This window comes from Kogia breviceps, chromosome 5 (genome assembly GCF_026419965.1).
Source record: "Kogia breviceps isolate mKogBre1 chromosome 5, mKogBre1 haplotype 1, whole genome shotgun sequence".
Taxonomy (NCBI): domain Eukaryota; kingdom Metazoa; phylum Chordata; class Mammalia; order Artiodactyla; family Physeteridae; genus Kogia; species Kogia breviceps.
In genome coordinates, this window is record NC_081314.1 from 29,442,969 (window position 1) to 29,459,459 (window position 16,491).

Genomic DNA, 16,491 nt, shown 5'->3' on the forward strand with positions numbered 1-16,491 from the left:
AAATAGGGTAGTAGCACACATTTAAAATGTACAGTGTGATGGGTTTTAACAAATGGATGTACATTTTGACATCACCCACAAACAAGATACAAAACATTTCCATCACCTCCAAAGGTTCCCTTAACCCTTCCCAACCATTCATGTGATTTTGTCACTGGATGGGATCTCTTTGAGGGCAAGAGAGTGGGCTCTTGTCCAACACTCGGAAATGAATTGTCCGAGGAGACACAGCACTGACAAAGCAAAAGACTATTGGAAAGCGTCCCTCAGGCGGACAGCAGCAGGGTAAGGGAACCCAAGAGAACTGCTCTGCCTCATGGCTCGCAGTCTCAGGTTTTACGGTGGTGCAGTTAGCTTTCTGGGTTGCGGTTGTCTCTGGCCAATCACCTTGCTTTTGCCTTCACTTGGTCCAACTCAGGGCCCTTCCTGGTGCATTCTTCAGTCAAGATGGTTTCCAGCACGAGGGTTTCTGGGGAGATTGGCAAGACATCTTATGGACTGGTGTCTCCTCTGCTTCTTGGCCTCTCCTAGATTTTCCCTGGGTTGGTTGTGGGCCCTTCACTGGCTTTGTGTTCTTTTGAAGTATCCTGAGGTGGGAGACTGAAGCAAAGGTGTTACATCCTGGGTGGGAGGCTGAAGCAAATGTGTTATGGTGCTCTGCCAAGGCAGGCAGTTTTAGTCAATGGCTCCTTAACAACTTCTTACGTTATTGATTAGATTCGTCTTTACTAGTATTCCTTGTAAACAAAGTCGCTTAGTCTGTATTCTTGTGTCTTTCTTCGTTGACTTCGCGTGAATTTTGAGTTTTATCCGTATTGTGGAGCCTCTCACTAGTTTATTTTTATTATTTCTTAATTCAGAGTTTTAAGGGAGAGAGAGAGAAACATTAATCAAATAATCACCTAATTGAGTATTTAATTACAACAGCATTAAGTTAACCTAAGGAGAAGTACACGGGAAAATGCATTACCTTGTTTCTTGACAATTCAATCAATACCATACACTGGGGCATGTATACAGGGTTAATTAAGACTCAGCTTGTGGATATAAATGTTATTAAAAAGTATCACATAAGAATCGTATATCCTTACTTCACTTCCCTAATTTTAAAAAAAAAAAGTCATCTCAGATGATGTTGTGAAGCACTGCTCACCTCCTTACACTCAGAGGGGGAAAAAAATGTTCCGGGAGGCGCATGCGCCCCTCCTCCCAGCCTGGCAGGCAACAGGCTCCACAGTCACCGCCAGGACAGGCAGCCTGCGAAGCCGGCAGCCGCTCAGACGTGGCACCTCTTTTGCCTGCCCAATCCCGGGAGCCCCGGCAGTCACGTGCACACGGCACCGCGTAGGCCGGGCCCTGCCCACCGCCCGCGCCTTCCCGCACCCTCCGGCGAACCCGGCAGCCCAGGCTACCGAAACACCTGCGCCGGCCAGGCTGCGCCTGCGCAGTGTGGCCGGTAGGGGAGACGGGGAATGCGGCCGCCGCGGAGCGAGATTGCCCGCAGGATAGGAGTCGGAGTTTTGCCGAGGGACCGGTCGCCGTCCTCTCTCAGCCGCCGGAAGTGAGCTCTGTCGCTCTTTCCGCGAGGCCCGGGTCCTCGCCCGGTCCCCGGGCGCGCGGCGGTCGGCGGGGGTCCTCGGTGCAGGGCAGCCATGGACTCGGCGGCGCTGGAGCGGGACGCGGTGCAGTTCGCGCGACTGGCGGTGCAGCGCGACCACGAGGGCCGCTACTCGGAGGCCGTGTTTTACTACAAGGTGGGCCGGGGATGGGTCCAGGTGCCGAGGGGACGGGCGCGCTCGGCGTGGCGGTCCCCCGTCCCGCTGTCCCTCTCGGGGCGGTGGCCGGGCTGAGGGGTCAGGCCTGCCCCCGCCCCAGGGTCTGGCCCGAGGTGGGCTTGGTCGCCGCTTTGGGGTCGGTCCTGGCCGGCGAGCCCCCAGCTGACCGCTCCTGAGGGCGGCGGCGGAGCTGGGCTGTCAGCTCGCAGCTTCTCACCGTCACGGATGTACACGGAAACAGTGCTCACGGAAGAACGCAGAAAGTCAATCAAATAAGAATAGAACATCGCGTATCCTAGTATTTGACTTCTACGTATCTTTGGTTTTCTACGCATGTGTGTGTACACACCTTCTTAAAAAAACTAACTTGGATCAGACTGTTTATACTTTTTAAAATCTGTTCTTTCATTTGAACTTCTAAAATTTTTTGAATTTTTTTAAAGTTTCATAGTATAAACTTGTTAATTATAGAAGTATAGTATTCCATTATGTGGGTGTGCCATAGTTTGTTTACAAACTCTTCTGGCCATTTTATGTTCATTATGGATCTTCAGCATCATAATACCCTTATAGCTAATGCTTTACACGTTTCTTTGATATTTCTTTTGGGTAAATTACTGGGGCCAGAAATATTAAATTAGAGTAGGAGCTCGCAGTCCACCGCCTGCTCCCCAATCCTGAGCATTTGCAAACACACCCCTCCGGCTCCCCGTGCAGATAGCTGTATCTTCTTGACATTGTCATCTTTTCTTTTAGAAAGAATTAGATAATACAGTAGTCGTAATTTTTTTCCATAAACCTATGTGCTGTCAATAATGCGTGGTTTGCTTTTCTCAGATTAATATTTGATTGCCTTCATTTTATAATCTATATTTAGAGACTTTGGGTGTGTTTCAGAATCATTCTTTTTGGACTTTTTTTTGACAATTTCATGACGGTGGTATTTCTTTAAAAGTAAAACTGTGTTTTATTAGTTTTGTGAAATAACTGACAAATGTTCATAGGTAAAAATAGTGTAATATAAAATAGCTTTTTTAAAGCGAAAGGAAGTACTGTACAGTGCCTCTTGTTTTGCTGTAGGATTACATGCATGTTGCTATGAAGAATTTCTTTTCCTTGAGAGAATCAGAAAAGTGGTTGTGTCTCTAGGAGCTATTTATGTAAACTGTATCAGATATTTAGTGTTTTCTGCCTTTATGCTGTTCTGTTAGGGATTCCTTAATTGTTAATCACTTTCAAGTGTAAGCAAAATGAGCAAAATAAAGTTGATACCAACAATTTTTAAAATTAGTTTTAATATTTACATGTACAGTTATATTTTTCTCCCCTGAAATATCTGAATTGCAGAATCTGAGGAAAACATACCTTTTCTACCCCCAATTTCCATTTGGATCACAACTGTATTCATCTTACTGATTTTGTAGGTTCAGGGAAACAACTCCTCCAATAACTGGATTCAAAAAGTGATGCTCAGTAGATGGCTTCTTTGGATCCAGATAACAAGGCGTGAGGTTCCTTGAAGTGCACAAGCTTAGATTACTGCAGGGAAGGTGGTGGTACTTGGGAAAGTCTCTCTGTGGTTCTTGTGTGTGGTAGCGTTGGTCACCCTCCTGGAATGGTGATGGCGAGAATGGAGGCTTTTCCTCGCGAGCACAGCCTAACTGGCTGAGGAAGTCATGGAATAACTGGAAGACAAATCCAGGTTTTCTTAATTAAAATAAGTTTATTTCATACAACTGAAATCTGCCGTAAAATGTGTCCCCCTTTGACAATATTTTCTGTGGAGAAAATGATTTTCTTTCCACTGTGAGATATTCAACCTTTATAATTTCTTATAATCTTTTATTGATATTTAATTTAATTGTATCGGGTATTATCTGTTCTAATGCTTTCAAGACTCAATTCACCTTTTCACAGTATATAATTTCAACTCTGACCTATTGCATAAAGAAAAAGGAAAACAGAGAACATATAAATCACAGTTATTCTAAGAAAATACTTATAATCAACCCCTTCTATTTGACTTCATAAATTTTCCACAGTAGGACAAAGAGAGCATTGAGAACTGAAAAAAAAAGTAGTAAAGGAATAAATAACTCATTTACTTTACAAAAAAAATTACTGTATCATAAAGACATTCTTGTTTTGTCATTTATAGAAACCAATAGTTAAAGTGGTAAAGAAAATTCAAATTGTAATTGATCTGTTAGATTCCTTTGAATTCTTTTTTTTATTTTTAGGAAGCTGCACAAGCTTTAATTTATGCTGAGATGGCAGGATCAAGCCTAGAACATATTCAAGAAAAAATAAATGAGTATCTGGAAAGAGTGCAGGCTTTACATTCCGCAGGTTGGTAAAGGACTACTAACCATGTCACTGTATTTTTATTTTTCTTCTGTCCCATCACATCTTACTTTTCCCCTGTGTTTCTCTTTCCATTTCGTTTTCATCTTCAATTCTTGATCCTTACTTGGTTGCTGCTCATTTCTTTTTTGGTAATCACATCTTTGAAAATCATAATGCGGAAGTAAGTGAGAAATCTGTGAAGAGGAACCTTAGAGGTGATATAGTCTGATATCCTCATTTCCCAGAGGATAGAGATGAACTATCTACATTTGAACAGTGTATCATTGGCAGAGTCAGTATTAGGACCCTGTTAAAATCTTTTAAACATCTGTCATGTGCCCTCTCCTGATATTAAAATTAAGTGACTCCTCCTCTTCAGTGTCTGAAGACTTCAACAGTGGGGTCACAGTCTTTACTATATCGATATCCTCAACCTCAAGACCTTAGCTAAACTCTTGTTTTAAACCACATCTTGGAAAAGGGACATGTAAGCAGAGACCTGGAGCAACCTGTAGTTATTTTTGCAAATGCTGTGAAACAAGTTCACAGGCTTAATGATCGCAGTTCTGTTAGAGGTAAGTGGTTCCTGGAGAAATCTGCTGTTCACATGATAGGAAAGAAAATGATCATCTATTGACATTTGTTTTAGGAATGCATTCATGTCACTGAGGACTCTTTTTAACCCCTTTTTTTCTGTGGCTGTATAGTAAAGCCACAAGCTTAGAGGAGTCTTATTCAGCATTCTCTGATGGACTTTGTGCTACTTTCTACCACTCATTCTGAATAGATATGAGCAGTTACAAGCTCATAGTTAGGATAAAGTAGATTTGATCGTTGGATTTCTTGTTATGACAGTCCCCTTACAGACATGGCACTCTCCTTTAAGACAGTGCCCAGAAATTGCATGCATTGAAAAGTGGACTGCCTGTGTGTCAAGGGCCTCACTTAATACAAAGTTATACTGATTCATGTATTCAAAATACCATGGAAGTCAGAGGCACTTCATTTTCCCAGCTAAGTAAATGAAGTTTTTAAATTTATAAATGTGATGTTTATATGATACTCAGGCACAGAATGAGACAGCCCTAATCTCTTGAAGAATGAAAACTTGCCAGTGAAATATAAGTAAAGTTCTAAAAGGATTTTTAAAGCATGATATACATTAAATGTTTTGCTGGATTTTGACTTATTTTGTTCAATAAATGGCATGTAATCTGTAGAGAATTAAATGGTTTACTTAATTATTATTTCAAGCAGGAGAGTCCTTTATCAAATAAAAATCTTGTTCATAACCCCAATTTTTAAAACAGATAAAATCTGCTGACAGTCGAGAGACTTTGAGAGATGGCTTGACTTTAGGGTTGGGGAAAAGTAACCCAGTTTGAAGTTCACCAGTGTAGTATAAGAAACTCAAGACTTGGAATTAAAAGATCTAAATTGAGTCCCTACCCTTCCATTGAAGCTGTGAAACCTTAGCCTAGATAGTTATTCTCAATTAGAATTGGTTTTGCCCCTCAGGAGACATTTGGCAATGTCTGGAGAGATGTTTGGTGTTTATGCTGGAGTAGGGATGCAGTATACTACTAGCATCTGGTTGGGTAGAGGGCAGGGATGGTGCTACAGGGAAAATCCTATAATGCATAGTACCGTCCCCAGCAAAGAATTATCCAGTAGAAAATGTCAGTAGTGCCAAGGCTGAGAAGCTAAATATTTTAACATTCATTTAATAAATGGGATTAATACATACTTTAGAGAGGTGTTACCTAGGGTTACATTTATTAAAAGATCAGACACAATTTTGAGACAAACAAAATTTAAAACTTAAAAAAAAAAGGTTTTATTGAGGTGTAATTCACATACCATAACATTCAGCTGTTTACAGTGTACAGTTCAGTGGTTCTTAGTGTATTCCCAGAGTTGTGCAACCATCACCACTATCTAACCTCAGAACATTTTTGTCACCCTTAAAGAAATCTCTTAGCCATTAGTAGTCACTCCCCATTCCACACCCTAGGCCCTAGCAACCACTAATCTATTTTCCATCTCCATGGATTTGCCTGTTCTGGACATTTCATGTAAATGGAGTCATCAGTATGTGATCTTTTGTGTCTGGCTTCTTTTATTTAGCGTAATGTTTTCAGGGTTTATCCATTTTGTAGCATGTATCAGTGCTTCATTTCTTTTTGTGGTTAATACACCATTGTATTAATATACCACATTTTATTTATGCATTCATCAGTTGGTGGACATTGGCTTGGTTCTACCTTTTGTCTATTATTAGTAATGCTGTTATGACCACTTGTGTCTAAGTTTTTGTGTGGACATATGTTTTCAGTTCTCTTGGATATATACCCACAAGTAGAACTGCTAGGTCATATGGTAGCTTGATGTCTAACTTTTTGAGGAACTGCTAAACTGTTTTCCACAGGGGCTATATACCACCTTACAATTCCACCAGCAATGTTCCATTTCCTTCACATCCTTATCAACACTTGTTATTTTCTGTCTTTTTTATTTTAGCCATCCTAGTGGGTATAAAATGGCATCTTATTGTGGTTTTGATATGCACTTCCCTGACGGCAAATGATGTTGAGTATCTTTTCGTGTGCCAATTGGCCATTGAATATCTGCTTTGGAGAAATGGCTATACAGATCCTTTGCCCATGGTATAAGTCAGGGTTCTCCAGAGAAATAGAACCAGTAGGATGTACATAAAGAGATTTATTTTGAGGAATTGGCTCATTCAATTATGGAGACTAAGAAGTCCCACTATTTGCCCTAGAGACTAGAGGAAAGCTAGAGATTCAGGAAAGCCAGTGGTGTGGTTCAGTCCAAGTGCAAAGGCCTGAGAAGCAGGGGACCTGATGGTGTGAGTTCCAGTCTGAGGTCAGGAGAAGACCAATGTGTCAGCTCACGCAGTCCTGCAGTGAGGGCAGATTCTCCCCCTCTGCCTTTTGTTCTGTTCAGGCCCACAGTGGATTAGATGATGCCCACCCACACTGGGGAGGGCAGTCTGCTTTCAGTGTCAATGCAAATGCTACTTTCATTCAGAAACATCCTCACAGGCTACCCAGAAATCTTGTTTAGCCAAATAACTGGGTAACCTGTGATCCAGTCAAGTTGACACAAGTTGATGATATAATCATCACACCCATTTTAAGTTGGGTTTAAGAGATCTTTATATATTCTAGATGCAGGTCTCTTATGGATACATATCTTTATATTAAAAACAAGCACTTATTTCAAAAAGCAGTAAAAATATAGCTTATTCTGGACCCAGATGAATAGGAAACAGCATACATTTTATCATCAAGGCCTAGTATCTTATATAATTATTGTCTCTACTGAATAAAAATTTAAATTACCTTAAGACATAATTGAGTTTCTTTTGATTTAGTCTTTTCCAACTTTCAGTTTTGTTTTTTGTGGGGAGAACTCCTATGTTTTATTTTTTAAATGAAGAAAGTGCTGGTAGGGACAGAAATTTAGGGGAAATTTTTTTAAGGATTTTTTTTACCTTGCTAAGATTTTTAAATGAAGGATTATAGAGTTTTGGTAAGACTATATTAAAATGGTATGTTGTTCCCTGGATACATATATAGCTATGTGGCTTTCTTTCTATGCTAGTTCTTCTGTGTGGCTTTTTTTTCCTATCCTAGTTCAGTCAAAGAGTGCGGATCCTTTGAAATCAAAACATCAGTTGGACTTAGAGCGTGCCCATTTCCTCGTTACACAAGCTTTTGACGAAGATGAAAAAGGGAACGTTGAAGATGCTATAGAACTGTATACAGAAGCTGTAGATCTCTGTCTGAAAACCGTATGTATAATAGCTACAAGTTTGGTAGAATTATCCTAAGAAATTTCTCCCCTTACTAGTGAGTTTTACTTAACAATTCCTTAAAGAAAAAAAATTATCCTGTTATTATACACGTAACTAAGTTACTCCTTGTTAAAAGATAGCGAAGAGGGGGCTTCCCTGGTGGCGCAGTGGTTGAGAGTCCGCCTGCCGATGCAGGGGACACGGGCTCGTGCCCCGGTCCGGGAAGATCCCACATGCTGCGGAGCGGCTGGGCCTGTGACCCATGGCCGCTGAGCCTGCGCGTCCGGAGCCGGTGCTCCGCAATGGGAGAGGCCGCGGCAGTGAGAGGCCCGTGTATTGCAAAAAAAAAACAAAAAAAAAAGATAGCGAAGAATAGAAAATTAATAATGGACTTTAACATCTTGTTAAAAATTTGACAGTATTGAGACTGAGTCCCTTGGCAATTGTTTTTTAAATTATAGGTACCATTTTTGACCTTTTTATACCCCTATAACTAAAATTAACTTATTATAGGAAGAATTCACCATCACAATTTGTGAATTTAAAATAAACTTCCTGGGGGAGGGATAAATTAGGAGTTTGAGATTAATAGATATACACTACTGTATTTAAAATAGATAAACAACAAAGATGTACTGTATAGCACAGGGAACTATACCCAATATCTTGTAATAAACTATAATGGGAAGGAATCTGAAAATAGATATATATGTATAACTGAATCACTTTTCTGTATACCTGAAACTAACACAACATTGTAAATACTTCAATTTTTTAAAAAGGGAAAAAACAACTTTGGTTCATCACACAAAAAATAAAACTTCCCCCTTTTTTTTTTCAATTTCATACACTAAAAAATAAGTTAGTGGTTTGGGAGAGCTTTATTAATTTACAGTGTAGAGTCTACATGTTGAGCGGTTTTTACTGCTTCCCGAGGAGCCCGGTGGGCCTGTTAGCTCTCCGGGGCATCTAGTGCGTGAGGGTAGCGCATTGACAGGAGGATGTGATGTGGTAGAGAGTGGTGTTCTCAGCATTGTTCAGAGGGCCAGCTCTTTGTCCAAGGTCTTTTATTCAGAGGAACTATCTAGCCTCGTTTCTGTAGGTACCTGAGACTACGGGTAAGTGCTGGGGTTTTTTGTTTTTAATTATGTGAGTTTCAGTGCACAGTACAGCATTATAATTCACCATCTGTATGCACAGCAAAGTGATCACCACCGCAAGTCTGGTTACCTTCCATCCCCATACAGTTGACCCCCTTCGCCCATTTCACCCGTCCCCCAACCCCCTTCCCCTCTGGAAACCACTAATCTGTTCTCTGTACCTATAAGTTTGTTTTATTTTGTTTGTTTATTTGTTTTGTCTTTTAGACTCCACATATGAATGAAGGCATAAGGTGGTTGTCTTTCTCCTGCTGACTTATTTCACTTAGTACAGTAGCCCTGCTCTTCTGGGGTTCCTGCTGCCAGGCCTTCTGTGGCACCGTGATTATACGGTTGTGTTCCACTTAACCACCTGTCCGAATTAAGCGGTGTTAGGTTTTACCTCAGTGATGAGTTTTCAGGACAATTTAAATGATACCTTTAAGGACAAAAATAAAGTGTCTTGGTTTATTCTCTCATAATTTTAAGAAATGTAATGTGCATTGTAATTTTTTTTTTGCTTAGAAATATGATGGATCAGGCAAATTAATAATTATGCTTTGGAACATCTGTCTCTCTTTCTCTTAAGTCTTATGAAACCGCTGATAAAACTCTGCAAAACAAACTGAAGCAGTTGGCACGACAGGCACTAGACAGGTGAGTTTTGGCCTCTCGAGTTCGTCCCCGAGGGTGGCAGCGAACTGTGTTACTTCAGTGCAGCAGGTTTATCTGAATGTGTGGTGGAGCTCGCGGTAACAAACCTGCGATCCAGAACAAAGCTGCCTTCTTCCTCTGAGTGAATTTACCCCTCTCTAGTTCCCTGCTGCTTTTTTCTACATGTCATTTTGGCTCATTAGATGGTGAACTCCTTAGGAGAACAGAGAGCATCTTATTCATCTCTGTGTCTTCATCCCTGCTTTAAACTCAAAAAATAACAAATCAGTCAAGAAGTATTTTATTTTGTTTTTGCTGTGTCTAAAACAAAAATGATTATGGAATTTGAAATGGTAGACTCCCTTCTGTTGTTTAATATCAGACTTCCAAAGAGAGAACTTCTAGAGAGCCCTTCCAGAGCTACTGCTAGAAATGGAGAAACTGAGAGTGAGCCAGCCATGCAGATACCTCAAATTATACATGTGTGTAGCTCCCTTCACTCTTTGCTCAAATGTCAGCTTTTCAATAAGGCCTGCCATCACCATTCTGTTTAAAATTTAATCTCCTCCAGTACTTTAATCCTGCTTCGTCTGTTCTAATATTCCTTCCTGTAACTCTTACTGTTTTCTAAGGTATATGAAATTTCCCAGTTTATCATATTTGTTATCAATGTGTGCGTCCCTTCTAACCCCTGTCCCCCAAATATAAGCTCTTTGAGGACAGGGAATTTTGTCTTTGTTCAGTGCTGAAACCAAGCACCTAGCAGAGGGCAGACATACCATATGTGCTCAGTAGATATTTGTTGAGAAATAATGAATTTATTTGTATAGACAAAGCATTATAGACAGAGGAAAAGGGTGGAATGGCATTTATAGTTATAGCGCAAATTAATAAAATATCTGCTTTTGAGGCTCAGACTAGGTAGCTGTGCTACCCCCAGCCCTTCTTTTTTATTGAGGTATAGCGGTTATCCCTCCTTTTCATTACCATCAGCTAACATTTAGTTTGTTTCTCCAAATTCGTGAAGTCATGGGCTATCTTCTCCACTTTTACTTCTTTCCCCAGTCAGAATCATAGATGGCTTTTATTACCTATGTGGGTAACCCATCTAGTACTCTCTGAGTGCATCCTCAGCGCAGGGGCATGGGTCAGTCATGGGCTCCTTTGAGGATCTCTTCTAAAGAATGCACACGCTGTACGGAAAAGATAATGTAACATTTTATTTGCATATAATTTCAGAGTGTTAACAAGACTCCTAAATCTCATATAAGCACCTTAGATTAAGAACTTCTGTTTTTTAGATTGTTAGTTCTTTGGCAGAATAAAGTCAAAATTCCCTTACATACCATGTGAGGCCTTCCGTGATCCAGTCCATGCCACTGGTCTTATCTCCTGGTGCCTCTCATTTGTAGTGTTCACAGGGGCCCCGTCCATTCTTTTGAAATTACCTTAGCTTGTTACACGTTTGCTCATGCTGTTCTCTCTGCTTAGAACCCTTCCTTGCTCCCCAGATGGATTCTTCTGCAGCTCAAATGTTAATTTGGAAAAATGTCCCCTGACTCACCCACTTCCCGTCGTCAGTAATTTCTACTGTGCATTCACTTGCATAGAGTACTTCCAGCCTCGCATCTCACTTTTGATGCAATTGTCTCTCTACCCACAACACTAGGAGCACCTTGAGAGTAGGGTTTGTGTTTCGTACATTATTGTATCCCCCTTCCTTTGCATAGGATCTGACATGCAATAAGTGCTCAATTAATGTTGTCAATAAAATGTTGTTTGCAAAAATACTTACCTTTGGGAGTAGCTTAAGTAGTGAACTGCTGACTAGTATGTAGGAATTTTATATATTAATTTTACATTAGGGATGCTTGACTGGTTCTTGAAGTAAATTTTATGTTCTAGAAAGCTTAAATGTGAGAAGAAAAACTAGAACGGTTTTTCTGTACCTCTCTCTATTGTAGAGCAGAAGCATTGAGTGAACCTTTAACAAAGCCATCATGCAAAATCAAGGCAACGAATATTAAACCAAGGCCACCTCCAGTGAGAGCACATTTTCCACTAGGAACTAACCCCTTCCTTGAAAGACCTCAGCCATTTATAAGTCCACAGTCATGTGATGCACAAGGACAGAGATACACAGCAGAAGAAATAGAAGTTCTCAGGTAAATTAGTTTATGATTGGTTGTAATGAACAGTTTTGTTAACATAATCAATGTAGGTAATGTTACTCTCATTAGGTTTGCTGAGTCGTAGTCACATCTTTGGTATGTGTCGTGCTATTATTATGTAATTATAAATTATGTTGTCACATAGTCACAACTTGAAATGGTTAAAATTCCTTCTAATATGTTTTAGTATTCTCATTTCCGCTAGATGTATTTTTTTCTGAAAATCTTAGCATTCTTCAAAATTGAATAATCAAGGTTATGGGGCAAAGTAGAGCTATGGCAGACCATCCATCATCTCTTCCACCTGTGACCAGAGCCCTAATTGTTACCTTGAAATAGCAGTCTAGGCCAGAGTCAGCAAAGGGCAGCCTTAAGCTATGAATGGCTTTTTTACATTTATTTAAAGGGTTGCAAAAAAGAAAACAACAAAACCCAGAATATGTGAGACCTCACTGCAAAGCCAAAACTAGATACTGTCTGACCCTTTACAGAAAAAGTTTGCCAACACGTGGGCTGGGAATCCCGGGAAGCAGCCTCAGGGGATATTAAAAATACAAAAGAACAGGCTGTGGAAATCCTTGATCGCTTTCTGAGCCAGTGCTGCTGCTCTTCACTTGGGCTTTGAAGGGGATCAGCCTGCTTAGAGCTGTACGCGGCATGAAGTTGCTCTTTCTAGTTTGCTGAAGTTGCACTAGAAGGGCTCCTTCCTCTTTAGCAGCCACCTGAGGGCATTTTTCTCTCTTCCTGCTAAAGATTTTAATTCTACTCCTACTAATCTGGCTCTCTTTGCCTAGAAAAAATGCATATGAACCAGCACAACACAAAGGAGGAGAAAGAGAGTGGTTTTGGACCCGAGAGACTAGTGACAGTCCAACACTGGCTACTCAGTGTCCACATGCTCCCCTCTGCACACATTTGAAATTCCGCACTAGTACAGAACAGCTCTGTGTTTCTACCTAACAAGATGCAGCTGTCCTTCATACACGTGAAAAGCTCTCACCATCTCAAGATGAGGATACACAGATGTTATGTTCATCACCCGCTGTATTAATTAGTCCTCTAATTCAGTCATTGTCTCATTGTATATTGTGACCTAGAGACTAAACTGTGAAGTTACCCTGCAACTCCTTCTAAATGAAAGGAGGGAAAGAAACAAGGAAATAGCTAATATATGCATGTAAACATATAAACAAAACAGGAAGAGAACATGCAAAACTCCTACAAGTCACATTTCTTAAATTTGTCAAGAGGCTGTAACTGTTATCTGTGCCACTACCTTCTTCACTACCCATTCCTTAGTCTCATAACCAGAAAATATAAAGGACATATTTCCCAGGATTGTAAATGTTACGTTTTTTAAGTCCCCAGATAACTAAGCAATTGCTTTCTCTCTTTGGGCCTAGGAAACAATTTGCTTTGTGTCCTGGTGACACTTTCAGTACCTCTAGTGTAGCCCTATTTTGAGACAGTTGTTTTGTTGTAAAGGATGTTAGTCTTAAAAGAATAACTCTGATTGAACTGAATTGGATTAGTTATTTTCTGGTATTCAACTATTTCGTGAAAATTTTGTTCAAATAAAGTTAACCAACATTACATGAGGTGGTGAGTTTCATTTTATTACAGTACCATACCTTGTCATTTAAATTTTAAGAAGTTTAAATAAAATTGGTAATTACGGTAGACTTGAACATCTACTTTATATTTTTTTCTTGTATTTTATAGGACAACGTCAAAAATAAATGGTATAGAATATGTTCCTTTCATGAACATTGATCTGAGGGAACGTTTTGCTTACCCAATGCCTTTCTGGTAAGTAAGCACTACTGCAATGTTTACTTTCAAAATTATTTTGATTTTTCAGTACTTTTCCCATCCTCTGGAGTCCAATTAAATCCATAGCCTTGAAATTAAAATGCGTAATAAAAAAATTCTATTGGGAAAGAGGTGTGGCTGTGGCAAGGAGGTGTGGCAGCATCGCGAGAGTGCCTCCGACCTTTCCCTGGTGATGGGACGCACGCGCCTCCTTCTGCCTAAGGTTATACTCAATAGTGTCTGATGCGGTACCTGGCACAAGGTAAGTAGTGGGTAAATATTTGCCCGGTTGGTGTTGGATCACAGCAGAAAAGCAAGTCAGCAGAGATGTTGAATGGAGAGGTGGAATAGAATGACAGGGTTGTTATTTACTAAGAAGATCCAATTCAAGAAAAGGGTTCATTATGAAAGTGTTAGCACAGCCTGCCAGGACAGTGACAGCATATGTCAAGAACCTTAAAACCATGGTTTGTTTTGGGACTCCCAGCTTCTAGCCTTCCCAAGGAAACTAAAATTCGGTAAAGATGTATATAATAAGAGCATTTACCAAAGTGTCTGTTACAGCGGAAAATTATTGAAACAAAGTTGGTATCCAGCGATACGGGAGTGATTAAATAATGGCATGTCCATATTATTATATTACATATTATGCTCTCCACAAAAAAACAAGTCCGAAGAATATAGGGAAAATGCTTGCAATATATGAATTTTAAAAGATAGAAAATTATATATAACATCCAAATTTTATTTTTCTTGTGTTTATAGATACATAGAAAAACGTGATGTTAAGTTATACATCAAAATGTTTACAGTGGTTATCTCTAAGCAGCAAAATTAGGTGATTTACTTTTTAAAACATTTTTATTTTTCAAAATTTCTGCAGTGAGCATGTTATATTGTATTTATTATCGGAAAGCATCAGAGAGTTGAATGCTTATTGTGTACAGAATATATAAAGACTATAAAGAACAAAAGAGCTGCTCTCTCATTTCTAGTGTTTTGGTCTTCTTGGATGGGCAGAAGTTAAACATCTCAAAGTCAGTAAGTTGTCAGCATAACGTTTTCCTCAGGCACCCATGTGATGCTAGTGACTGATTTGGATCTAGGAATTGTTTATATCTAAGAAGCTTATAGCACTGACGTTAAGGGCACAGAATCCAGACCCACGCTCTCCAGTGTCATATCCTGTGTGACACTGCAAGTTTTTTAATCTGTCTCAGATTTTAAAGTAATAATAGAATCCACCTCATAGTGTTAACTGTGATGGTTAAATGAGTTAATAAAATATAAAGCACTTACAATGGTGCTTGTTCTGTAGCAAGCACTATATAATAAGGATTAACTATTAGAACATAATTATTTTGTTAAATACTAAGTTATATTACATAATTTGGCTATACATTTCAAATACTTCAAAAATGTTTATACCCCTGTGACCAGTGATTTCAGTTCAAGAAACCAATTCTAAAAAATATTTACAGATCTAGTCGAAGATTTATATAAAAGATATTCATCAATATTACTATAATTATGAAAATGTGAATCATTTATTCTAGAATGCTCTTAAATGGTTATATCAAAGCAGAGATATAAACTTGTTTATAAGTAGTTCCAGTCTTTGTGTAACAGATTGAGATAAATCATATTTTTAGTGCTCATACAACAGAATGTCCCTAAGAAGAATTTTGTACAATCATGAACAATCAAGTTTTCAAGAAATTAAGTAACATGGGAAAATGCTTACAATGTAATGGAAACAGAAAAATATAACTGTACCAACTCCCTTAATTTAGGCATGGCACTTGTCAGAGTTGGGATTTTACATTTTGTGTGTGTGACCCCTTGCTCTGTGGTTGTCCTCCACACGGGACCATAAGCTGCGTGAGGACAGAGAACGTGTGCCTGCACAGTGTCTGGCATGTGGCAGGTGCTCAGTGAATACTTACTGAGTTAATTAAATTTTAAGAAAAATCAAGTAAAATTAAATGCTCTAACTGGCAAGATTTTTCCTTTCTTGTTTTCTGGAGTATTTTACAGTAAGAATAATCAGAAGAAAAAGTAACAGTAAACATTTTAAAATTCAGAGATAGCAGACTGATGGCTAAAAGCTCCCCAGTGTATGAATCTTTGGTTAAAAAGATTGGGTGACTAAATTTTTTTCTTTTCTGGTCATGTATTATAATAAACATTATATTTATTAAATATTTTAAATATTTTTAAAGTTCTAAGAAATAAACATTGAATTTGTTGATTTAGTGGTGACTTGAGAGAACAGATATTAAGGAGTCTTGGATTTACTGAATTCTGATTTCAGGTTAGATTTGACTCAGCCTTATTTTTTCTCCTAAAAGTGTTATGATAGCTGTCTTTAAATTCTTCTTAATTCACCCAGCTCACTGTCTGTTTAGTCAGGTCCTGATATTACACAGATACCAAAATGTTGCCTAGAACACCAGTGGTTCTATGAGATTTATGAGATGATCATCAAAAAAGTTTGAAAAGTATTATATACTGCTCTAAGAGAGTTCCAGTAAACATTGGCTTATTAAAGGTTTAGAGATGTCCTTACAATGAGAAAAACCAATACTTTAATGAGGAGTTTTCAGATCCCATCTGACCACAAAACTCTCTTTCTCCTAATGTCTATCAACAGTCGTTTTTTAAAAAAAATGTTATATTTTTTTCAGTTTGCATATCATATAACTTATATTATCCTAGAAATCTTTTGAAACCCAAAGGTTTGTTGCCCTTGCTCTAGAAGCAGTTTGAAGAAA

At 39.1% G+C, this 16,491-nt stretch overlaps 1 protein-coding gene across 4 annotated transcripts in view; it reads left to right on the forward strand.

Annotated features, from left to right (window-relative positions):
* Positions 1-1,322: 1,322 nt before the first annotated feature.
* Positions 1,323-16,491, forward strand: part of CAPN7 (calpain 7) — a 38,342-nt gene continuing 23,173 nt past the window's right edge. For 2 of the 4 annotated variants that reach the window (XM_059063661.2, XM_067033809.1), the window contains exons 1-6: positions 1,340-1,754; positions 4,016-4,124; positions 7,781-7,938; positions 9,670-9,737; positions 11,699-11,899; positions 13,628-13,714. In XM_059063661.2, the coding sequence (XP_058919644.1) occupies positions 1,653-1,754; positions 4,016-4,124; positions 7,781-7,938; positions 9,670-9,737; positions 11,699-11,899; positions 13,628-13,714 (725 nt within the window). In that variant the 5' untranslated portion in view covers positions 1,340-1,652. Of the gene's footprint in view, positions 1,755-4,015; positions 4,125-7,780; positions 7,939-9,669; positions 9,738-11,698; positions 11,900-13,627; positions 13,715-16,491 lie in introns of all 4 variants that reach the window. The other 2 variants (XM_059063660.2, XM_067033810.1) reach the window with 2 other exon arrangements.